The 22,956-nt window shown below is 51.7% G+C and overlaps 3 protein-coding genes, 1 long non-coding RNA gene and 1 pseudogene across 5 annotated transcripts in view; all 5 read right to left on the bottom strand.

Moving 5' to 3' along the window:
• Positions 1-1,391: 1,391 nt before the first annotated feature.
• On the bottom strand, positions 1,392-2,691 carry LOC136570330 (leucine-rich repeat and fibronectin type-III domain-containing protein 3 pseudogene; annotated as a pseudogene).
• Positions 2,692-3,112: 421 nt separating this feature from the next.
• On the bottom strand, positions 3,113-10,078 carry LOC136570190 (leucine-rich repeat and fibronectin type III domain-containing protein 1-like protein). The gene is made up of 2 exons (XM_066570673.1): positions 9,945-10,078; positions 3,113-4,556 (listed from the first exon to the last, which is right to left on the bottom strand). The coding sequence occupies exon 2, from the start codon at positions 4,535-4,537 to the stop codon at positions 3,113-3,115; it is 1,425 nt and encodes a 474-aa protein (XP_066426770.1). The 5' UTR covers positions 4,538-4,556; positions 9,945-10,078.
• Positions 10,079-11,827: 1,749 nt separating this feature from the next.
• Positions 11,828-12,906, bottom strand: C5AR1 (complement C5a receptor 1). The gene has a single exon (XM_066570830.1). It carries the CDS (start codon positions 12,893-12,895, stop codon positions 11,828-11,830), a length of 1,068 nt encoding a protein of 355 aa, XP_066426927.1. The 5' UTR covers positions 12,896-12,906.
• A 3,749-nt stretch (positions 12,907-16,655) lies between these two features.
• On the bottom strand, positions 16,656-18,059 carry LOC136570278 (uncharacterized). 2 transcript variants are annotated; one of them, XR_010785518.1, is made up of 2 exons: positions 17,956-18,059; positions 16,656-17,530 (listed from the first exon to the last, which is right to left on the bottom strand). It is a non-coding gene; the product is annotated as an uncharacterized lncRNA (long non-coding RNA). The 2 variants fall into 2 exon arrangements; XR_010785519.1 differs by having other exon boundaries at positions 16,656-17,533; positions 17,956-18,052.
• Positions 18,060-18,793: 734 nt separating this feature from the next.
• The window catches only part of LOC136570327 (coiled-coil domain-containing protein 9-like), a 4,634-nt gene continuing 471 nt past the window's right edge, over positions 18,794-22,956 (bottom strand). Inside the window, exons 2-5 of the mRNA XM_066570829.1 lie at positions 22,375-22,632; positions 20,650-20,796; positions 19,793-19,842; positions 18,794-18,956 (exon numbers count right to left, since the gene is read on the bottom strand). Coding sequence (XP_066426926.1) covers positions 19,803-19,842; positions 20,650-20,796; positions 22,375-22,632 — 445 coding nt within the window. The 3' untranslated portion in view covers positions 18,794-18,956; positions 19,793-19,802. The remainder of the gene's footprint in view (positions 18,957-19,792; positions 19,843-20,649; positions 20,797-22,374; positions 22,633-22,956) is intronic.

The raw sequence follows: 22,956 nt of genomic DNA, 5'->3' as shown, positions 1-22,956 counted from the left end.
GGAGGTTCTGGAAGGTTCTGGAGGGGATCCAGAGGTGGCCTTGGAGTGGTTCTGGAGCTTCTGGAAGGTTCTGGAAGGGAGCCGGAGGTTCTGGAGCTTCTGGAAGGTTCCGGAAGGGATCCAGAGGTGGCCTTGGAGCGGTTCTGGAGCTTCTGGATGGTCCTGGAGGAGTTCCAGAGGTCCTGGAGGCCTTTGAGTGGTTCTGGAGGGGATCCAGAGGTTCTGGATGGTTCCGGATGGTTCCGGAAGGGATCCAGAGGGGTCCTTGGAGCGGTTCTGGAGAAGCTCGGGAGGTTCTGGAGGCCTTGGAGCGGTTCCGGAGGTTCTGGATGATTCTAGAAGCCCTGGGGTGGATGCAGAGGTGTCCTCAGAGCGGTTCTGGAGGTTCTGCAGGGGATCCAAAGGGGTCCTCTGAGTGGTTTCGGAGGTTCTGGATGGTTCTGGAGGGGTTGGGATGACTCCAGAGGTGCCCTTGGAGCCGTTCCAGAGGTTCTGGATGGTTCTGGATGGTTCTGGAGGGGTTGGGATGACTCCAGAGGTGCCCTTGGAGCCGTTCTGGAACGCTTGGAGAGGTTCTGGATCTCTTGGATCAACTCTGGATCTCCTGGATCAACCCAAACCCTCCCAGAGCCGTCCTTGGAGCCATTCTGGAGCTCCTGGAGCAATTCTGGACTTCCAGGATCCATGTTGGATCTCCTGGAGAGGTTCTGGACCTCCAGGATCACTTGTGAACCTCCTGGATCAATGCCGGATCTCCTGGAGAGCTTCTGGATCGATTCTGGATCTCCTGAAGATGCTTTGGACCTCCAGGATCTGTTCTGGATCTCCTGGAGAAGTTCTGGACCTCCAGGATCAACTCTGGATCGATTCTGGATCTCCTGGAGATGTTCTGAACCTCCAGGATCGGTTCTGGATTGGTTCTGGATCTCCAGGCTCAGCTCTGCACCTCCAGGCTCAGTTCTGGATCTCCTGGATCGGTTCTGGATCTCCTGGAGAAGTTCTGCACCTCCAGGATCAATTCTGCACCTCCAGGCTCAGTTCTGGCTCAGTTCTGGATCTCCAGGCTCAGTTCTGGATCAGTTCTGGATCTCCAGGCTCAGTTCTGGATCAGTTCTGGATCGGTTCTGGATCTCCTGGATCGATTCTGGATCGGTTCTGGATCTCCTGGATCGGTTCTGGATCGGTTCTGCGCCTCCAGGCTCAGTTCTGGATCTGTTCTGCGCCTCCAGGCTCAGTTCTGGATCGGTTCTGGATCTCCTGGATCGGTTCTGGATAGATTCTGGATCTCCAGGAGAGGTTCTGGATCTCCAGGATCGGTTCTGGACCTCCATGATCGGTTCTGGATCTCCGGGCCTGGCTCTTGCCCCCCGTCCCCAGCCCCACCGCCCCCATCACGACGCCCCCTCCAGCCCTTCCCCCTTGGCCGCCGTTCCGGAACATTCCAGCTGCTCCAGCTTGGAGGAGCTGGACCTCCCCACGGCGCCGCCGTTGGTCTGGGAGCACACGTGGGACTTGCCCTTGGCCTTGGGCTGGCTGTTGTGGATCTTGTACTTCATCAGGAGGATGAAGATGAACACGAGCACCGAGGCCACGATGATGCCGCCGATGACGATGATCATGGTGCCGCCCAGGAACTGCGGCTGCGGCGAGCGGCAGGGCCGGGGCTGGGCGCGCGTGGAGAAGCGCGAGCAGCCCAGGGGCCGCGAGGCCGGCAGGGAGCTGCGCGCCTCGGCGAACACGGCCAGCACGCAGAGCTCGTAGAGCCGGCCCGGCGCCAGGTCCGACAGCGAGAACGACGAGCTGGGCGCGGGGATCATCCTGCAACGGGAGCGCGCGCGGAAATTCGCATCCAGTTCACCACGGTTTGCCTTTTTTTCCCAGTTTTTGGCCTTTTTTCCCCATTTTTGGCCATTTTTCCCCATTTTTTGGCCATTTTCCCCCAATTTTTGGCCATTTTTTTACACATTTTTCGGCCATTTCTCCACGGTTTTTTGACCGTTTCATCCCTATTTTCAGACCCTTTTCCAACTCCACTGAGCAATTTTCCAGATCCTTTCCCATCCATTTTTCCCCCATTTTTTCCCCATTTTTTCGGCCATTTTTCCATGGTTTTTGACTATTTATTCCATATTTTTAAACCCTTTCTCATCCCTATCTCCCAATTCTCCATCACCTCCTCCGTCCCTTTTTCTCCCAATTTCCATCCAATTTTCCCTATTTTCCAGCTAAATTTCCCTATTTTCCCCCTCAGCTGTCCCTATTTCTCCTGTTCCCAGCCCGTTTTGCCCCATTTCCCAGCCCAGGGGCCGCGAGTGAGAACGACGAGCTGGGCGCAGGGATCATCCTGCAATGGGAGCGCACAGGGAAATTCACATCAAATTCACCGCGGTTTTCCCATTTTTCCCCAATTTTTGGCCATTTTTTTACACATTTTTCAGCCATTTTTCCATGTTTTTTTGACTGTTTTATCCCTATTTTCAGACCCTTTTCCAACTCCACTTTGCAATTTTCCAGACCCTTTCCCATCCATTTTTCCCATTTCCCCCCCATTTTTTACCCATTTTTTGGCCATTTTTCCATGTTTTTTTGACCATTTTATCCCTATTTTCAGACCCTTTTCCAACTCCACAATTTTCCAGACCCTTTTCCATCCCCTGCTCTCCAACCCTTTTCCATATTTTTCAGACCCTTTCCCACCCGTTTTTCCACATTTCCCACCCATTTTTCCAAATTTCCCACTCGTTTCTCCACATTTCCGACCCATTTTTTCATTTCTCACCCATTTTTCCACATTTCCAACCCATTTCCCACATCTCCCACCTGTTTTTCACATTTTCCACCAATTTCTCCCCATTTCCCCCCCATTTTTTCATTTCCCACCCAATCTTTAATTTCTCACCCATTTTTCCACATTTCCAACCCATTTCCCACATTTCCCACCTGTTTTTCACATTTTCCACCAATTTCTCCCCATTCCCCCCCCATTTTTTCATTTCTCACCCATTTTTCCACATTTCCAACCCTTTTCCCGCATTTCCCACCAACTTCTCCCCATTTCCCCCCCATTATTTTCCCCCCTCCCTCCCACCCCCACCGTTTTTTCGGGGTAAAATCACCGATAAACCAGGATCTCGTCCGCCGAGCTGTTGTACTGGATCTGGTACATCCTCAGCCCTTCCAGCTTGTCCTGCGGCGGCCACCGCACCAGCGCCGACGTCGCCGTCACCTCGGCCACCACCACCCCGCCCCTGTCCCCCCTCTCCAGCTTGGACTCGTTGGCGAAGCTGGACTTGGCCGAGATCAGGATATCCGAGGGCTCCGGCCTGGCCGTCGCCGCCTTCTTCCCCTCCTCATCCTCGCACTCGGTGCCGTTGCCCTCCGGCACCACCCGGAACTCCACGGGCGCCGTCGACTCCCCGGCGGCGTTGGAGGCGATGCAGGTGAACGTGCCCTGGTCCGCCAGGGACGCCTCCAGGATGTCCAGCGTCCCGTTCTCGTAGGACACCGTCCTCGAGGTGTTGGCCACCAGTTTGCCGTCGGGGGCGATCCAGCGCACGTAGGGGTCGGGGTCGCCCACGGCTTTGCACTTGAGGGAGGCGCCCTGGCCCACGGCCGCCACCAGCCGCGGCGTGCGGTGCGTGATCATGGGCGGCTCGCAGACGAACTCCTCCTCGCGGATGCTCCAGAAGTATTTGCCCATCAGCTCCGGCGGCGAGGCGCAGGTCTCCAGGTCGTCCTCGCGCGTCAGGCGCCGCAGCCACACCAGCTCGCAGTTGCAGTGCAGGGGGTTCCCGCCGAAACTCAGCACCAGGGAGGTCAGGGGAGAACCTTTGGATTTGGCGTAAACGGGGATGCGGGAGAACAGCGGGTCCGGCGGGATCTTCTTGAGCTTGTTGGAGGTCATGTCCAACCTGGCCAGCTTGTGGAGGTTGGAAAAGATCCCCTCGGGCACGAACTCGATGAGGTTGTGATCCAAACTCACCGTGTTGACGTTGGACAGCTTGGCCACCGTGCCCCAGGGAACGTCCACCAGATTATTGTAGGACAAATCCAAATCCTCGATGGTCTCCAGGAAATCGTCCAGCGACCTGGGCGAGATGAAGCTCAGCTGGTTGTTGCTCAGGATCAGGTGCCGCAGGTTGACCAAGCCTTTGAAGTGCTCCTCGTCGATGGACGTCAGGCGGTTGCTGTCCAGGTGCAGCGCGTGCAGGCCCCGCAGGTCGGAGAAGGCGTAGGGCATGATCTGGCTGATGGTGTTGCGCGACAGCGTCAGGTGGATGAGCTGGGTCATGTTGGCGAAGTCGCGCCGGCGCAGGACGGTGATGAAGTTGTCCATGAGGCGCAGCTCGGCCGTGCGCCGGTCGATGCCGGGCGGCACGAAGAGGAGCCCGGTCTTGGTGCACAGGATGGTGAAGGACGGCGAGAGGTTCTGGCACGAGCAGCGCTTGGGGCACGGCGGCGAGCCCGAGGCGCTCGCGGCCACCACGAAGAAGAAGAGGAGGAGGAGGAGGAGGAGAGGGAGCAGGAGCTTTTCCATCGTCGGGAAAAACGGGAATCTGGGACGGGGGGAAACGGGAGAGGCTTGGGTGAGTTGGGGTGAAAATTGGGTGAGTTGGGGTGAAAATTGGGTGAGTTTGGTTTGAGTTTTGGGGTCAAGGCTGAGTTTAGGGTCACGATTCCAGCCCAAAAATTGGGTGAATTTGGTTCAGTTTTGGGGTTAAGGCCGAGTTTAGGGTCAAGATTCCACCCCAAAAATTGGGTGAGTTGGGTTTGAGTTTTGGGGTTAAGGCTGAGTTTAGAGTCAAGATTCCAGCCCAAAAATTGGGTGAATTTGGTTCAGTTTTGGGGTTAAACCTGAGTTTAGGGTCAAGATTCCACCCCAAAAATTGGGTTGAGTTGGGTTGAAAATTGGGTGAGATGGGTTAAAAATTGGGTGAATTTGGTTCAGTTCTGGGGTTAAAGCTGAGTTTAGGGTCACGATTCCAGCCCAAAAATTGGGTGAATTTGGTTCAGTTTTGGGGTTAAGGCCGAGTTTAGGGTCAAGATTCCACCCCAAAAATTGGGTGAGTTGGGTTGAAAATTGGGTGAGTTGGGTTTGAGTTTTGGGGTTAAGGCTGAGTTTAGGGTCACGATTCCACCCCAAAAATTGGGTGAATTTGGTTTAATGTTGGGGTTAAGGCTGAGTTTAGAGTCACGATTCCACCCCAAAAATTGGGTGAGTTGGGTTTGAGTTTTGGGGTTAAGGCTGAGTTTAGAGTCAAGATTCCAGCCCAAAAATTGGGTGAGTTGGGTTGAAAATTGGGTGAGTTGGGTTTGAGTTTTGGGGTTAAAGCTGAGTTTAGGGTCACGATTCCAGCCCAAAAATTGGGTGAATTTGGTTCAGTTTTGGGGTTAAGGCCGAGTTTAGGGTCAAGATTCCACCCCAAAAATTGGGTGAGTTGGGTTGAAAATTGGGTGAGTTGGGTCGAGTTTTGGGGTCAAGGCTGAGTTTAGGGTCACGATTCCAGCCCAAAAATTGGGTTGAGTTGGGTTTGAGTTCTGGGGTTAAAGCTGAGTTTAGGGTCACGATTCCAGCCCAAAAATTGGGTGAATTTGGTTCAGTTTTGGGGTTAAGGCCGAGTTTAGGGTCACGATTCCAGCCCAAGAGGTTGAGGAGATTCAGTGGAGAGAGAAATCCCAAACCCGAGAAGGAAAAATGGGAGAAATCCGTGGAAATGTGGGGGGAATTGGAGAAACAGTGGAGGAATTTGGGAGATTTGGTTGAGTTTTGGGGTTGAACCCAAGTTTTAATTTCAAGAGGTTGAGGAAAATCAGTGGAGAGGGAAACCCCAAAACTGAGAAGGAAAAGTGGGAAAAATCCATGGAAATGTGATGGAATGATGGAAAAAATGGGATTAAATCCATGAAAATATGGAGGAATTTGGGGAAAATTGGGATAAATCCATGAAAAAACGGTGACATTTGGGGTAAAACCAAGTTTTAGGGTCAAGTTTTGATTCCAAGATGTTGAAAAAATTCCCAGTTGTGAGGAAAATCCCAAATTTGAGAGGGAAAAATGGGAGAAATGTGGATTAACTTGGGGAAAAAATGGGAGAAATTCAGGAAAATTTTGAATAATTTGGGAAAAAATGGGGTTTATTATTCCAGGGGATTTTTTTTTAGGATGGTTTTCCCATGGATTGGGTGGGGTTTTATTGGGATTTCAGGATTTTCAGGATGATTTTTCCACATTTTTGGGGTGTTTGGGGATGATTTTCCAATGGATTTTCCCATTAATAGGTTAGGGGAAAATCTGAATAAAATTTGAATAAATTTAAATAACATTTAAAATTCTAATCAAAATAAGAATAAAGCAAATATTAAACATTAATAAAAAGAATAATATTGAATTTCAAATTAAAAAGAATTCACAAGAATTTAATTAAAAGAATTCATTGAAATAATTAATAATTAAAAATTAAGGTTAATTCAGACTTGGGAGGTATTTAAAAGGAAATGAAAAATAATAAAAGAAATGCTAATAGAAAAATAATGAAATTAAGATAATAATGGGAATAAAGTAGAGGAAATTAAAATAATTAAAACCAGTCAAATAAAAAGAATGAAAACAAAATATTAAAAAGATTAAAAAGTCAAATAATAAAAATAAAATATTGAAACCAAAATATTAAAAGTTAAAACAACTAAAGTAAAATAATTCAGATTAAAATAATAAAAGTTAAAATATTGAAAATTCAAATAAAAAAGGAATAATAGAAATAAAATAATGAATTTAAAATAAGAGACATTGAAAAGAGACACAGAATATTGGATTAAAATAATAATTAAAAAAAATGATAAGAAATTAATGAGGATAAATTCAGAGTAATAATGGTAAAATTTAAATCTAAAATAATATTAAATTTAAAAAGTATCACTTTAGAATTAATAATCAGCTTAAGAGAAAAAGAAATTAAAAATAATAGTAGTAATAATCCCCTAAAAAGCAAAATAAATTAAGGATTAGAATAATAAAATAATAATTATAATCAATAAAAATAAACACCAATTCAAAATAAAAAGAAATTAAAATTAATAATAATATTAATGAATAAATACAATAAATAATAATAATTAATAAATAAATTTAATAATTAATAATAAGAGAAATTAAAAGAAGAGGAATAAAACTTATTTCGGATTAAATAATAGAAAATTTTAATTATTATTATGTTGAATACTAGGAATTAAACCAATAATTAAATAAATCCTATTAATTAAACCAACAATGAAATAAATCCTATTAATGAAGCTAAAGAATTAACTAATAAAAACTAATTAAATATAATCCTATTAATCCTTAATGAATAAAAAATTCCATTCATCCCAAAACCTCCCTCAAATTCCCTTTTGGGGGGAAAAGTGGGAACTGGATGGGGCCAGGCCCAAAATTCCAAGATTTTTGAGGGAAAAATTGGGATTTGGGGTGGGCCAGGCCCAAAATTCCAAGATTTTAGAGGGGAAAAAATGGGATTTGGGGTAGGCCAAGCTGAAAATTCCCAAAATTCTTGAGGGAAAAGTGGGAAAAAGGGAAGTGCTGAGCTAAAAATTCCAAGATTTTGCATTGGAAAAAGAGGGATTTGGGGGGTAAAAGGCCTAAAATTCCAAGATTTTAGGGGGAAAAGGGAGGATTTGGGGTAGGCCAAGGTGAAAATTCCCGAAACTTCAGAGGGAAAAGTGGGAATATCATTTTGATATTCCAGGCCCAAAATTTGAAGCTTTTGGAGGGAAAATCGGGAACTGGGGTAGGCCAAGGTGAAAATTCCCAAAATTCCTGAGGGAAAAATGGGAATTTTGATGTTCCAGGCCGGAAATTCCAAGATTTCTGAGGGGAAAATGGGGATTTTGGGGGATAAGAGGCCAAAAATTCCAAGATCTGGGGTAGGCCAAGCTGAGAACTCCAAGATTTCTGAGGGAAAAGTGGGAGGAAAGGGAAGCGGTGAGCACAAAATTCCAACATTTCTGAGGGAAAATTGGGAGGAAAGGGCAGCGGTGAGCACAAAATTCCAACATTTCTGAGGGAAAAGTGGGATTTTGGGGGGTAAAAGGCCCCAAATCCCAAGATTTTAGGGGAAAAAAAAAGGAGGATTTGGGGTAGGCCAAGGTGAAAATTCCGAGATTTCTGAGGGGGAAGTGGGAAAGACGAAAGTGCTGAACCCAAAATTCCAAGCTTTTGGAAGAAAAATTGGGATTTGGGGTGTTACAGACCAAAAATTCCCAAATTGCTGAGGGAAAAGTGGGAACTGGGCAGGGCCAGGCCCAACATTCCAAGACTTTGGAAGGAAAATTGGGAACTGGGGTGTTCCAGGCCCAAAATTCCAAAAGTCGAGGGCAAAAACTTCTCCAACCCTCCCAAATTCCAAGAAAACTTTGGGAATTTGGGATTTTTCCCAGTTCCAAACAGTGAAATTCCTTTTTTTTTTTCCATCCCTAAATCCCATTTTGGGATTTTTTGTCCCCATTTTTCCAAGCCCCAGGTGGACACTCCCAGATTCAGGTGTGGCCCAAAACTCAGGGGGGGGAAAAAAATTCCTTCATCATCGGAGGATCCAGGAGTTTAAGAACCCCCCAAAAATAAAAAATTAAAATAAAAAAATCGGATTTTTCCACCTGGAAAATCATTCCCGGGTTTAAAAAAATGTGGAATTCCGGCCTGAATTATATAAGGAAAAGGGGGGTGAGGGGGGAATCTCATCCAGGTGCCGGAAAATCCCAATTTTCCAGGGGAAAAAAAGATGGAGCAACCCCGGAATGTTTCATTTTAAAGGTCAGAACACCCCCAAAATCCCATTTTTCCCTCAAAAAACCCCCAGGATTTTCCTTGGGAAAAAAGCGATTTTTTCTCAGGCTCTAAACACCAAATTCCCTCTCGGGACTGCAGAATCCCGGGGAAAAAAATAATAAAAATATTGGAATTTTGGGCTGGCTAAGAGTGAAAAATCAGGATATTTTTATTTTTCCATAGGGGAAAATCTGCATTTTTTACCCCGATTTTAAACTCCCGGTGGGGAATCCTCGGTGACAGCGCCGTGTGCCCCGGGGGTGGGGAATTTGGGGGAAAATTGGATTTTTTGGGGGGGATTTTTGGGGGTTTCTGAAGGGATTTTAGGGGTGAGGATTCCGAGCGGCGCCGCCGCAACGCGGGAAGGACGCGCCCTGCTCGGGGAGAAAAAAAAAAAAAATAAAATAAATAAAATAAACCCGGGAATTGCAGGTGCCGGGAGAAGGGGGGGAAAAAATGGGGAAAAAACCGCGGGAAAAAAGAAATAGAAACCCCTCCGGTGGCGGATTTTAAACGCGGATTTGGGGGAAAAATTGGGGGGGAAAAAGAAAAAATCGGGGGAGAAAAAAATCGGAGAATTGGGGGGAGGGGAGGGGAAAAAGCGCCGGGAACACCTGGGAAAGGCGCACCTGGAACGGCCCCACCTGGATGACACGGCGGATTTATGGGAGGCTGGAAGGGCTCGGAACCGCCCTCAGAAACCCCCGAAACCCCGAAAAATTCCCCGAAAACCCCCAAAATCCCCCAGGTCTGCAGGCGCCCTCGGTTTTTCCAGGGAAGGGTTAAAAAAGCTGGAAAATTTGGGAGGGGTCGCCGCTGCAAAAGCGGGGGGGGGGGGGATGCGTTTTATCCCGATTTTATCCCGATTTTATCCCGATTTTATCCCGATTTTATCCCCGTTTTCCCCTCGTTTTATCCCATTTTTACCCCCATTTTATCCCGGTTTTTCCCCTGGAACTTATCCCGATTTTCCGCTGGTTTATCCCGATTTTCCGCTGGTTTATCCCGATTTATCCCGATGATTTTTTTTCGCCCCGATTTTTCGCCGTTCCGCCCCCACCCCGGTTTTTGTTTTTTTTTTTTTTTCCCGTTTTCGCCCGTTTTTCCCCCGTTTTTCGCTCACCTTTCCCGCCGTGCCTTCAGGGGGGCGGCGACCCCCGCGCCCCCCCCGGGGGTCCCGAGCCTTCCATGGCCGGGAGCGATCCCGGGAGGAGGAGCAGGGGGGAAAAAGCCGGAAAAAAGCAGGAAAAGGGGAAAAAAAAAAAAAAAAAAGGAGGAAAAAAAAAAGAGGAGGAGGAGGAGGAAGAGGAGGAAGAGGAGGAGGAGGAGGAGGAGCCCCCGCCCCTCCCCCCCCTGCGGCCGCGGGGAGGGGCGGGAAAAGGGGGAGGGGCGGGGGGAGGGGCGGGGGGAGGGGCCCCTGGTGGGAATTTTGGGAATTTTCGGGGTTTTTTTTTTTTTGGGATGGGAACGGCGGTTTTGGGGAATTTCAGGGCTTGGGTGTTCGGTTTTTCTTGGATTTTTTGGGGTTTGTCACAATCCCCGGATTCCTGAGTCCACAAAATCCCGGGATTTCGTCGCCGTCCCGAAATCCCAGCACTCCCGGAGTCCCTGGAGCCCCAAATTCCCCACATCCCTGGATCCCCACATTCCTACATTTCTGAATTCCCTAATCCCCTAATCCCCAAATCCCCGAATCCCCGAATTTCTGCGTTCCTGAACCCCTCAATCCCCAAATTCCCGAATCCCTGAATTCCATCCCATTCCCTGGATCCCCAAATCCCTGAATTCCCCAATCCCCGAACCCCCAAATTCCGTCCCAATCCCCGAACCCCCAAATCCCCAAAATTCCCTGAATCCCCAAATTCCCACATCCCCAATTCCCTCAGCACCGCCCCATTCCACGAGTCTCGCCCCCGAAATGTCCCCAAGTGTCCCCAAATTGTCCCCGAAATGTCCCCAAGTGTCCCCACCTGCCCCCCCACTGTCCCCAGGGCCACCCCCAGGTGACACCAGCCCCCCCCATGTCCCCCCCCTTTCCCCCCAGGGACAATGACGATGATGATGAAGATGAAGACCATGACAATGATGATGATGAAGATCACGACAACAACCATGACAATGACAATGATGACCATGACAATGACCACGGTGATGATGATGATGGTGACCATGCTGATGATGATGACGGTGACAGGATGACAATGACAATGATGACCATGACAATGACCATGACAATGACCATGACAATGACCTGACTGTGACCATGAGGATGATGACGACGATGATGATGATGATGGTGACAGGATGACAATGACAATGATGAAGAAGATGACCACCACATGATGATGACGATGATGATGACCATCACGATGATGATGACGATGACAATGACGACAATGACCATGACCATGATGATGATGACGATGACAATGACGATGAAGATGACCATGACAACAACCATGACAATGATGATGATGATGAGTTAACAATGATGGTGACCATGACCATGACAATGACGATGATGATGATGACCATGACGATTATGATGATGACCATGATAATGATGATTACCATGACCATGACAATGACCATGGCCATGATGACCATGACCATGATGATGACCATAACCATGATGACCATGATGGTGATGACCACAACAATGACCATGACCATGATGATCACGACCATGACCATGATGACCATGACAGTGATGACCACAACAATGACCATGACAATGACCATGACCATGATGACCATGACGACCATGACAATGACCATGACCGTGATGACCACAACAATGACCATGACCATGATGATCATGACAATGACCATGACAATGACCATGATGACCATGACCATGATGAGGATGACAATGATGACCACAACAATGACCATGACAATGACCATGATGACCATGACCATGATGACCATGACCATGACGACAACGATGATAAAGACAACGACGACGATGACGACGATGACCACGGCCACCACCACCGCCCCCGCTCACACCGCCGTCCCCTCACTGCCCTCCTCGGTGGTGGCCGCGCTGCGGCCCCGCCCGTCCCCGCCCACGCTGGTGACCTCATCGCTGAGCACCCCCTTGAGCAACGCCCTCCACGAGCGCCTCACCTTGCCCAGGCCCCGCCCCATCACCAGGTAGATGATGGGATTGACGCAGCCGTTGACGTAGGCCAGCCCGGCCACGGCGGGGTCGGCGGCCTGGGCGCCGCGGAACGCGGCCGAGCCGGGCTCGCCGGCCGCCAGCACCAGCCCCACCACGTGGTAGGGCAGCCAGCACACGAAGAAGCTGACGATGACCACCAGCACCGTCCGGGTGGCCCTGCCCGACCCGCCCAGGCCGCGCTGCCGGACGCGGCTCAAGAGGCGGCCGTAGCAGCCGGAGATGACCACGAAGGGCCCCAGGAACCCGCAGAGGAAGCGCACGACGGCCACGGCGAGCTCGGTGCCGCGCTGGTGGCGCCGCACGGCGCCGTAGGCCAGCACGCAGGTGGCCTTGGCCGAGAAGGGGTCGAGGCGCACGGCGCGGAACAGGAAGGAGGGCACGGTCAGCAGCGCGGCCGCCGCCCAGGCCCCGGCGCACGCCGCGGCGGCCAGCGCCGGCGTCCGGCGGTTGTGGCACCAGACCGGGCGAGTGACCAGGGCGCAGCGGTCGGCGCTGATGGCCGTGAGCAGCAGGACGCTGGCGAACATGGCCAGCACGGTCAGCGAGGGCAGCAGCTTGCAGGCGGCGGCGCCCAGCGGCCAGTGGTGGTCGGTGGTCAGCGGCAGCGCCAGGAAGGGCAGCGCCAGGCAGCTGAGCAGGTCGGCCAGCGCCAGGTGCGAGAACCAGACGCCGTTGACGGCGCGGCGCAGCTCGGACGCCGTCACCCAGAGCACGGCGCCGTTGCCCAGCACGCCCAGCACGAAGATGGCGGCGTAGAGGGCCAGCACCAGGCGGTGGCCCAAGGGCACCTCGGCCGCGCCCAGCTCGTCCAAGGGGTCGCCCCAGGTGTCGTTCCAGGCGTCGTCCCAGGTGTCGTTCCAGAGGTCGTCCCAGGGGTGCGCGGCCATGGTGGGGATGGGGACACCTGGGGGGGTCAGGGTGGGCCAGGGTGGGTCAGGGGTGGGCCAGGGTGGGTCAAGGTGGGGTCTCCACCTGCCCAGGTGGTCCTGAAGACCCCAAGGTGGGTCAGGGGTGGGTCAGGGGTGGTCAGGGGTGGGTCAGGGTGGGTCAGGGGTGGTTGAGGTGGGTCAGGGTGGGTCAGGATGGGTCAAGGTGGGTCAGGGGTGGGTCAGGGTGGGTCAGGGTGGGTCAGGATGGGTCAAGGTGGGTCAGGGGTGGGTCAGGGTGGCTCAGGGTGGGTCAGGATGGGTCAAGGTGGGTCAGGGGTGGGTCAGGGGTGGGTCAGGGGTGGGTCAGGGGTGGGTCAGGATGGGTCAAGGTGGGCCAGGGTGGGTCAAGGTGGGTCAGGGGTGGTTGAGGTGGTCAGGGGTGGGTCAAGGTGGGTCAGGGGTGGTCAGGGGTGGGTCAAGGTGGGTCAGGGGTGGGTCAGGGGTGGTCAGGGTGGGTCAGGGGTGGTCAGGGGTGGGTCAAGGTGGGTCAGGGGTGGTTGAGGTGGGTCAGGGGTGGGTCAGGGGTGGGTCAGGGGTGGTCAGGGGTGGGTTCTTCACCTGGCCAGGTGATCCCAAAGACCCCAAGGTATTGCTTCACCCGTTCAGGTGGGCCTGAAGACCCCAAGGGGCTCCTTCACCTGCTCGGGTGGTCAAGGACCGTCCAAAAGACCCCCAACCCCACCCCACCAGCTGACCAAGGGGTTTTGGGGGGGTCTCCATTCCCATTCTGGGGTTCCCTGCCCCATTTTTGGGTTCCCGGCCCCATTTTTGGATTCTCCACCCAATTTTGGGGTCTCCATTCCAATTTTTGGGGTCTCCAGCTCCATTTTTTTGAGTTCTCCGCCCATTTTTGGGGTCTCCATTCCCAATTTTGGGGTCCCCAGCCCCATTTTTGGGGGTCCCCACCCTCCGGCGTCCCCCCCTCCCCCCCCCGGATGTGGAATTTCCTCATCCTCCCCTCCCCCACCCCTCCCCATGGCGCAAGAATGGGGGAGAGGAACTGGGGGGGGGGGGAGGGGCAGCTCCACCCTTCCCCTCCCTCCCCGCGGGGTGGGGACCCCAAAAATGGGGCTGGAGACCCCAAAAATGGGGTGGGGACCCCCAAAAATGGGATTGGGAACTGTAAAAATGGAATAGAGACCCCAAAAATGGGGTGGGAAACCCAAAAATGGGTTTGGAGACCCCAAAATGGGATTGAGACCCCCAAAAATGGGGCTGAGGCCCCCCCAGAATTGAATGGAGACACCAAAATTGGGCTGGAACCCCCAAAATGGTGTCGAGACCCCAAAAATTGGGTGGGGAACCCAAAAAATGGGGCTGGAGATCCCAAAATTGGGTGGAGAAGGCAAAAATTGGGGTTGAGACCCCCAAAAATTGGGCTGAGACCCCAAAACCGGGGAGGAGAACCCCAAAATTTGGGTTGGGAACCAAAAAAACGGGGCTGGAAATGCCCAAAAATTGTGTTTGAACCCCCCGAAAATGAAGCTGGAGACCCCAAAAATGAGGTCGAGACCCCCCAAACTGGTCTGGAGACCCCCCCCCAAACTGGTCTGAACTGGGAGGGGTCCCCAAAACCCCCCCGGGAGAACAAAACCCCCCCCCAAAAAACTCCCCCCGAAAATGGGGATAAAGAGCCCGAAAATGGGAACGAGGAGCCCAAAAAAGGCCAAAAAACGAGGCGGAAACCCCAAAATTGGGGCTGAGAGCCCCCCAGAAAGGAGGCGGGGACCCCCCAGAATTGGGATGGAGGGGGAGGGGTCCCCAAACCCCCCCGGGACCCCCAAATTCCGCCCCCCCCCCCCTCACCTGGAGCGGCGGCCGCGGTTTCAGAAGGGGAAATAAACGGGGGGGGGGGGCAGGAAATCCCAAAAATGGGGGGGGGAGGGGCCGGGGAGGGCGGGGAAACCCCAAAAATTTTGGGGGGAAGTTGGGGACACCCCCTCCACAAAAATTCGGGGGTTTTTGGGGAGAAAACCCCAAAATTTGGGGGTTTTTATTGAGAAAAAAAAGCTCCAAAATTGGGATTTTTATTTCGGAAGGAACCGCCCCAAAATTTGGGGGTTTTGTGGTGAAAATCTCGAGGGAAACCCCAAAAATTTTGGGGGGAAGTTGGGGACACCCCCAGCACCAAAAATTTGGGGGTTTTGGGGGGGAAAACCCCAAAATTTGGGGGTTTTTTTGAGGAACCGACCCCAAATTTGGGGTTTTTTGGGGTAAAAAGAGCTCGGGGGGGACCCCAAAATTACCGGGATCTCCCCAAAATTAAGGACGAAACCGGAGCAGTTTTGGGACTTTTATTGGACAAAATTTGGGAGGGGGGAACCCCAAAATCCCCTCGGGGGGAAATTTGGGGACCCCCCCCAGGTGAGATTTGGGGTTTTTTGGGATCCCCCCCCAGTCCTGGTCACACCTGGGGGGGTTTTGGGGCCCCCCCAGGTGAGATTTGGGGTTTTTGGGGCCCCCCCAGGTGAAATTTGGGGTTTTGGGGCCCCCCCAGGTGAAATTCGGGATTTTTTGGGGCCCCCCCAGATGAGATTTGGGGTTTTTTGGGGCCCCCCCCAGGTGAGATTTGGGGTTTTTGGGGTCCCGGTCACACCTGGGGGGGCTCAGGTGGGATTTGGGGTCCCCCCCCCGTCACACCTGGGGGGGGTCGCTGGCTCCTCCTGTGGGGGGAGAGAGGAAAAGGGGCTGGGGACCCCAAAAAATCCCAAAATGCCCCCAAAAATCCCCAAATCCCCCCAAAAATCCCCAAAACCCTCAGGTGAGTCTGGGATCCCCCAGGTGCCCCCTCAGGTGATTTTGGGGACCCCCAGGTGATTTTAGGGGTTCCCCAGGTGATTCTGGGGGTCCCCAGGTGAGTTTTTGAGACCCCTCAGATGATTTTGGTCCCCCCAGGTGCCCCCTCAGGTGAGTCTGGGGTCCCTCAGGTGATTCTGGGGTTCCCCAGGTGAATTTTTGGGACCCCCCGAGGTAAATTTTGGGACCCCCCAGGTGATTCTGGGGGTCCCCAGGTGAGTTTTGGGGACCCCTCAGATGATTTTGGTCCCCCCAGGTGCCCCCTCAGGTGATTTTCGGGTCCCCCAGGTGAATTTGCGAGGTCCCTCAGGTGCCCCCCAGGTGAGTTTGGGACCTCCCAGGTGATTTTGGGGCTCCCCAGGTGAGTTTGGGGCTCCCCAGGTGATTTTGGGGCTCCCCAGGTGAGTTTGGGACCCCCCCAAACCCCAAAGCCACTCCCGGGGTCGCTCAGGGAGGAGTTTAATGCAGCAGCAGCAGAGCCAGGTACAGCCAGGGGAGCCCAGGTGAGCTCAGGGGTGCCCAGGTGAGCTCAGGGGTGCCCAGGTGTGCCCAGGGGTGCCCAGGTGAGTCAGTGCAGCAGCTCCATGCAGTGACAGCCCCCAAAGAGCCCCCAAAAGATCCCCAGAAACCCCAAAAAAACCCCAAAAATTCCCCAAAAATCCACCCCAGAGCCGAGCAGGGGTGCCCAGGTGTGCCCAGGTGTGCCCAGGTGAGCCCAGGTGAGCCCAGGTGTGCCCAGGTGTGCCCAGGTGTGCCCAGGTGAGTTCAGGTGACCCCAAATTGGGAACTGGGGGGGTCCTGGGGGGCTCCCAGGGGGAATTTTTGGGTTTTTTTTTTTTTTTTTAATTTCTTGGGTGGATTTGGGGTTTTTGGGGGCTCCCGAGGGGATTTTGGGGGTCCCAGGGGGGAATTTGGGAATCTTGGGGGTCCTGGGGTGGTTTTGGGGTTTTTGGGGTGAGGTTTGGGGTCCCAGGGCAATTTTAGGGGATTTTTTTGGGGGTCCCAGGGGTGGTTTTGGGGGGATTTTTGGGGTTAATTGTTTGGGGTGAATGTTGGGGATTTTTGGAGTGAATGTTGGGGTGAATTTTGGGGTGAATTTTGGAGTGAATGTTGGGGATTTTGGGGTGAATTTTTGGGTGAATTTTGGGGTGAATGTTGGGGATTTTGGGGTGGATTTTGGGGTGAATTTTGGGGTGAATTTTGGGGTGAATTTTGGGGTGAATGTTGGGGATTTTGGGGTGGATTTTGGGGTGGATTTTGGGGATTTTTGGGGTGAATTTTGGGGATTTTGGGGTGAATTTTGGGGTGAATGTTGGGGATTTTGGGGCGGATTTTAGGGTGGATTTTGGGGTGAATTTTGGGGATTTTGGGGTGAATGTTGGGGATTTTTGGGTGGATTTTGGGGTGAATGTTGGGGTGAATTTTGGGGTGAATGTTGGGGATTTTTGGGTGGATTTTGGGGTGAATTTTGGGGATTTTGGGGTGGATTTTGGGGTGGATTTTGGGGTGAATGTTGGGGATTTTTGGGTGGATTTTGGGGTGAATTTTGGGGATTTTGGGGTGGATTTTGGGGTGGATTTTGGGGTGAATGTTGGGGATTTTTGGGTGGATTTTGGGGTGGATTTTGGGGTGGATTTTGGGGTGAATGTTGGGGATTTTTGGGTGGATTTTGGGGTGGATTTTGGGGTGGATTTTGGGGATTTTGGGGTGAGTGTTGGGGGTTCTGGGCTCAGTGTGGGGGCGGGGAGCTCTTACGGAAACGAACCCTCTGGAAATCCGAGATCTCCACCCCCGGCCCTGCTGGGAACGGCACCGGTGCAAACCAGAATGAACCAGTATGGACCAGTATGGACCAGTATGGACCAGTACGGACCGGTTCACACCAATCCAGACCAGTCTAAACCAGTCCAGACCAGTCTAAACCAGTAACAACCCCCCCAGTGACCCCCCCAGTGCCTCCCAGTACAAACCAGTACAAACCAGTCCCCCCCAATCCCCTCCCAGTCCCCTCCCAGTATAAACCAGTTTCGCCCAATCCCCTCCCAGTCCCCTCCCAGTTCAATCCCAGTCCCCCCCAGTCCCCCCCAGTCCCTCCCAGTCCCCCCCAGTCCCTCCCAGTTCCCCCCAATCCCCTCCCAGTCCCCCCCAGTCCCTCCCAGTCCATCCCAGTCCATCCCAGTCCATCCCAGTTCAATCCCAGTTCCCCCCAGTTTCCCCAGTACCGTCGGGGGGGGTCCCGTTTCGCTCCGGGGTCTCCGGGCGGCTCCGGCAGGGGCTCGGGGGGGGGAGGGGCGGCTCTGGGACCCCCCCCTGGGCTGGGGGAGGGGCGGGGGGGGGCGGGCCTGGGGGAGAGAAAGAGACTGGGATGGACTGGGAGGGACTGGGAGGGACTGGGAGGGACTGGGAGGGACTGGGACAAACTGGGATGGACTGGGATTGAACTGGGATGGACTGGGATGGACTGGGATGGACTGGGATGGACTGGGATTGAACTGGGATGGACTGGGATGGACTGGGATGGACTGGGATGGACTGGGATTGAACTGGGATGGACTGGGATGGACTGGGAGGGACTGGGATTGAACTGGGATGGACTGGGAGGGACTGGGATGGACTGGGAGGGACTGGGAGGGACTGGGATGGACTGGGAGGGACTGGGATTGAACTGGGATGGACTGGGATGGACTGGGAGGGACTGTGAGGGACTGGGATGGACTGGGAGGGACTGGGATTGAACTGGGAGGGACTGGGAGGGACTGGGAGGGACTGGGATTGAACTGGGATGGACTGGGATGGACTGGGATGGACTGGGAGGGACTGGGAGGGACTGGGAGGGACTGGGACAAACTGGGATGGACTGGGATGGACTTGGGGGTTACTGGGCATTACTGGTTTGAACTGGTTGGAACTGGGACGCACCGGGGGAGGTCACTGGTTTGAACTGGGAGTCACTGGGGTGAACTGGGGGTTACTGGTTTGAACTGGGAGTCACTGGGGTGAACTGGGGGTTACTGGTTTGAACTGGTTGGAACTGGGACGCACTGGGGGGGTCACTGGGGGTCTCTGGTTCGCACTGGTCGGGGCCGGGCCCTTCCTCCTCCTCCTCCTCCTCCTCCTCCTCCTCCTCCTCGCTCAGATCCTCCCATTGGTCCGAGTCCTCCTGGGAGCCCCCCGGGACCCCCCCCGGGGCCGCGGCGCCGCCTTCCGGAACCTTCTGGGGAACCTGATGGGAAAAGGGGATGGGGGGGGGGGGGGGGGGTGAAAACCCCAAAATTCCCAAAATTCCCAAATCCCAAAATCCCGGGGGTCCCAAAATCCCAGGGGGTCCCAAATCCAAAACTCCCAAAATCCTGGGGGTCCCAAAATTCCAAATACAAAAATTCCAAAATTCCCAAATCCCAAAATCCCTGGGGATCCCAAATCCTAAAATTTGGAAGGGGAGGGAGTCGAAAAATCCCAAATCCCAAAATTCCCAAATCTCAAAATTCCCAAATCTCAAAATCCCAAATCCTAAAATTCTGGGGGCTTGAAAAATCCCAAATCCCAAATCCGAAAATTGCAGGGGATCCCAAAATCCCAATTCCTAAATCCAAAAGTTCCAAACCTTAAACCCAGAAATTCCAAACACCAGATTCCAAAATCCCAACTGCCAAAATCCCAAAATCCCAGGGGATCCCAAATTCAAAATCCCAAAATCCCAAACCCCAAAATTCTGATGGGGGGGAGGTCACAAAACCCCAAATCCCAAATTCTAAATCCAAAACTTCAAAATCTAAAAATTCCTGAATCCCAAAATTCTGGAAGATCCCAAAATCCCCCAAATTCTGGGGAATCCCAAAATTTCAAGAGGATCCCAAAATCCCAGAATCCAAAACCCCAAATGCCAAAATTTCAAGAGGATCCCAAAATCCCAATCCCAAATTCTGGGGAATCCCAAAATCCCCAAATCCCAAAATTCCAGGGGATCCAAATCCCAAAATTTCAAGGGGATCCCAAAATCCCAAATCCCAGGGGGATCCCCAAATTTTTTGGTCCCAAATCCCCGAATTTCGGGGTCACCTGGGGCCTCTCAGGCTCCAGGGGGCGGCTCCCAGCGATCGTCGTGGAAACTGGGGACGGAATTTGGGGAGAAATTGGGAATTTAGGAAAAATGGAAATTCCCCCCCAAAAAAACTCCGTGGAGAAACGGGGAATTCACCCCAATTCCCTCAAATCCCCAAAATCCTCCCCCAAAAAACCAAAATTGCCCCAAATCCCTCCAGGATCCCCCCCCCAAAAAATCCCTGAATGTCCCTAAAAACCAAAATTGCCCCAAATTCCTGAAAAGTCCAAATATGGACAGGAAATCAAAATCCCCCCAAATCCACAAAATCGCCCCCAAAAAATCATCCCAAAATCCACAAAAAATTCCCCAAAATTCCCCTAAAATCCAAAAATCATCCCAAAATCCACAAAAAATCCCCCAAATCTCCCCAAAATACAAAATTCCCACAAAAATCCCCCTAAAATCTCCCCAAATTTCCTTAAAATCCCCCAAAAAATCTACAAAATGCCCCCAAAATCCCCCAAAATTCCCTCCAAAAATCCTCCCAAAATCCACACAAAAATCCCTCAACCCCCCCCCCCCCCAAAAAATCAAAATTCCACCCAAAAATTCCCCCCCAAATCTCCACAAAAAATCAAAATCCCCCCTAAAAACCCAAATCCCCCCAAATATCCACAAAAATTGCCCCGAAATCCAAAATATCTCCCAAAAAAATCCTCCCAAAATTCACTAAAAAACCCCAAAACCCCAAAATCCACTAAAAAACACCAAAATCCCCCAAAGCCCCAAAATCCACTAAAAAACCCCAAACCCCAAAATCCACTAAAAAACCCAAAATGCCCAAATCCCCCCCCCCGCCCCTCCCCCTCACCTGTAGGGCCGCCCCTCCCCCCTCGGGCGGCCCCGCCTGCGCCGGGCGCGGTGGGGGAGGGGCAGGAACTCCCCCAGCGTGGGGGGGGGAGGGGCGGGGCCGTGGGGGGCCCCTCCCCCCTCCGGCTCCTCCGGGACCCCCGAGAACCTGGGGGGGGGAAGGGCAAAGTGGGACCCCGAAAATCCCAAAATTCAGCCCAAAATTCCCAACATTTACCCCAAAATTCCCAACATTTACCCCAAAAATTCACCCCAAAATCCCAAAATTCACCCCAAAATCCCCAACATTCACCCCAAAAATCCCCAACATTTACCCCAAAATTCACCCCAAAATCCCAACATTCACCCCAAAATTCACCCCAAAATCCCAAAATTCACCCCAAAATTCAGCCCAAAAATCCCAAAATTCACCCCAAAAAGCCCAAAATTCACCCCCAAAAATCCCCAACATTCACCCCAAAATTCAGCCCAAAAGCCCAAAATTCACCCCAAAAATCCCAACATTCAGCCCAAAAATCCCCAACATTCACCCCAAAATTCAGCCCAAAAATCCCCAACATTCACCCCAAAATTCACCCCAAAATCCCAAAATTGAGCCCAAAATCCCCAACATTCACCCCAAAATTCAGCCCAAAAATCCCAAAATTCAGCCCAAAAATCCCCAACATTCATCCCAAAATTCATCCCAAAATTCACCGGGAAACACCAAAATTTGCCCCCAAATTCACACCCAGAACCCCCAAGTTCACCCCAAAATTCACTGGAAAAATCCAAAATTCATCCCTGGAACTTCAAATTTCACCTGAGGAGCTCAAATTTATCCTAAAATTCACCTGAAAAACCCCAAAATTCACCTGAAAACCCCAAAATTTATGCCTGGAACTCCAAAATTCACCTGTGACCCCCAAAATCCCATTTTTTGATTGTAAAATCCCTTTTTTGGGTCTAAAAACCCCATTTTTTTTCTTCCAAATATTCTGTTTTTCTCCCCACAAAATCCCATTTTTTTTTAGTCCAAAATACCCATTTTTTGGTCTAAAAATTCAATTTTTTCCCTAAAAATCCCTTTTTTTTTCTCCAAAAATCCCATATTTTTTGGTCTAAAAATCCCTTTTTTTTTTCTCCAAAAATCCCATATTTTTTGGTCTAAAAATCCTGTACTTTTTTCTCCAAAAATCCATATTTTTTGGTCTAAAAATCCCTTTTTTTTTCTCCAAAAATCCCATATTTTTTGGTCCAAAAATCCCATCTTTTTTCTCCAAAACTCCCATATTTTTTCCCCTAAAACTCCCATATTTTTTCGCCGAAAACTCCCATTTTTTCCCCTAAAACTCCCATTTTTTTCCCCTAAAACTCCCATTTTTTCCCCTAACACTCCCATATTTTTTCCCCTAAAACTCCCATATTTTTCCCCTAACACTCCCATTTTTTCCCCTAAAACTCCCATATTTTTTCCCCTAACACTCCCATATTTTTTCCCCTAAAACTGCCATATTTTTTTCCCCTAACACTCCCATTTTTTTTCCCCCTAAAACTCCCATTTTTTCCCCTAACACTCCCATTTTTTTCCCCTAACACTCCCATATATTTTTCCCCCTAACACTCCCATATTTTTCCCCTAACACTCCCATATATTTTTCCCCTAACACTCCCATATTTCCCCCCAAATTTCCGTTTTCCCCCAGCTGTCCCATTATAGTTTCTGTGCCCCGCTGTCCCCACGCACAGCCCCGCGGGTTTCTGCGCGTCCCACTCCCTGCGCCAGGCCCCGCTGTGGTCGCGGTGCCGCTGCAGCCGCTCGCGGTCGATTCGCTCCCGCTCGCGCCGCCAGCGCTCGAGCTCCGCGCGCTGCCTGCCGGTCATCCAGAGCGTGGGGTCCAGCGGGGGCGGCGAGGAGGGGGCACAGAACCGGGAGCGCCCGCCCCGCCGGGCCTGGGGTGGGGAAACACAGCGGAAATGGGGATGGGGAAAAACGGAAAAAATCCTGGGGAAACACAGCGGAAATGGGGATGGGGGGAAAAAACGGAAAAAATCCCAGGGAAAACACCCAAATATTCCCCAAAAAACGGAAAAAATCCCTGGGGAAACACAGCGGAAATGGGGATGGGGGAAAAACGGAAAAAATCCTGGGGAAACACAGCGGAAATGGGATGGGGAAAAAACGGAAAAAATCCTGGGGAAACACAGCGGAAATGGGGATGGGGAAAAACGGAAAAAATCCTGGGGAAACACAGCGGAAATGGGGATGGGGGGGAAAAAAACGGAAAAAAATCCTGGGGAAAACGCCCAAATATTCCCCAAAAAAATC

This window comes from Molothrus aeneus, unplaced genomic scaffold (assembly GCF_037042795.1).
Source record: "Molothrus aeneus isolate 106 unplaced genomic scaffold, BPBGC_Maene_1.0 scaffold_30, whole genome shotgun sequence".
NCBI classification, from domain to species: domain Eukaryota; kingdom Metazoa; phylum Chordata; class Aves; order Passeriformes; family Icteridae; genus Molothrus; species Molothrus aeneus.
This window is presented reverse-complemented; position numbering and strand designations above follow the sequence as displayed.

Coding starts and splice junctions, on each gene's coding strand:
- LOC136570190 (XM_066570673.1), bottom strand. CDS start 4,537: ATGGAAAAGCTCCTGCTCCCTCTCCTCCTCCTCCTCCTCCTCTTCTTC.
- C5AR1 (XM_066570830.1), bottom strand. CDS start 12,895: ATGGCCGCGCACCCCTGGGACGACCTCTGGAACGACACCTGGGACGAC.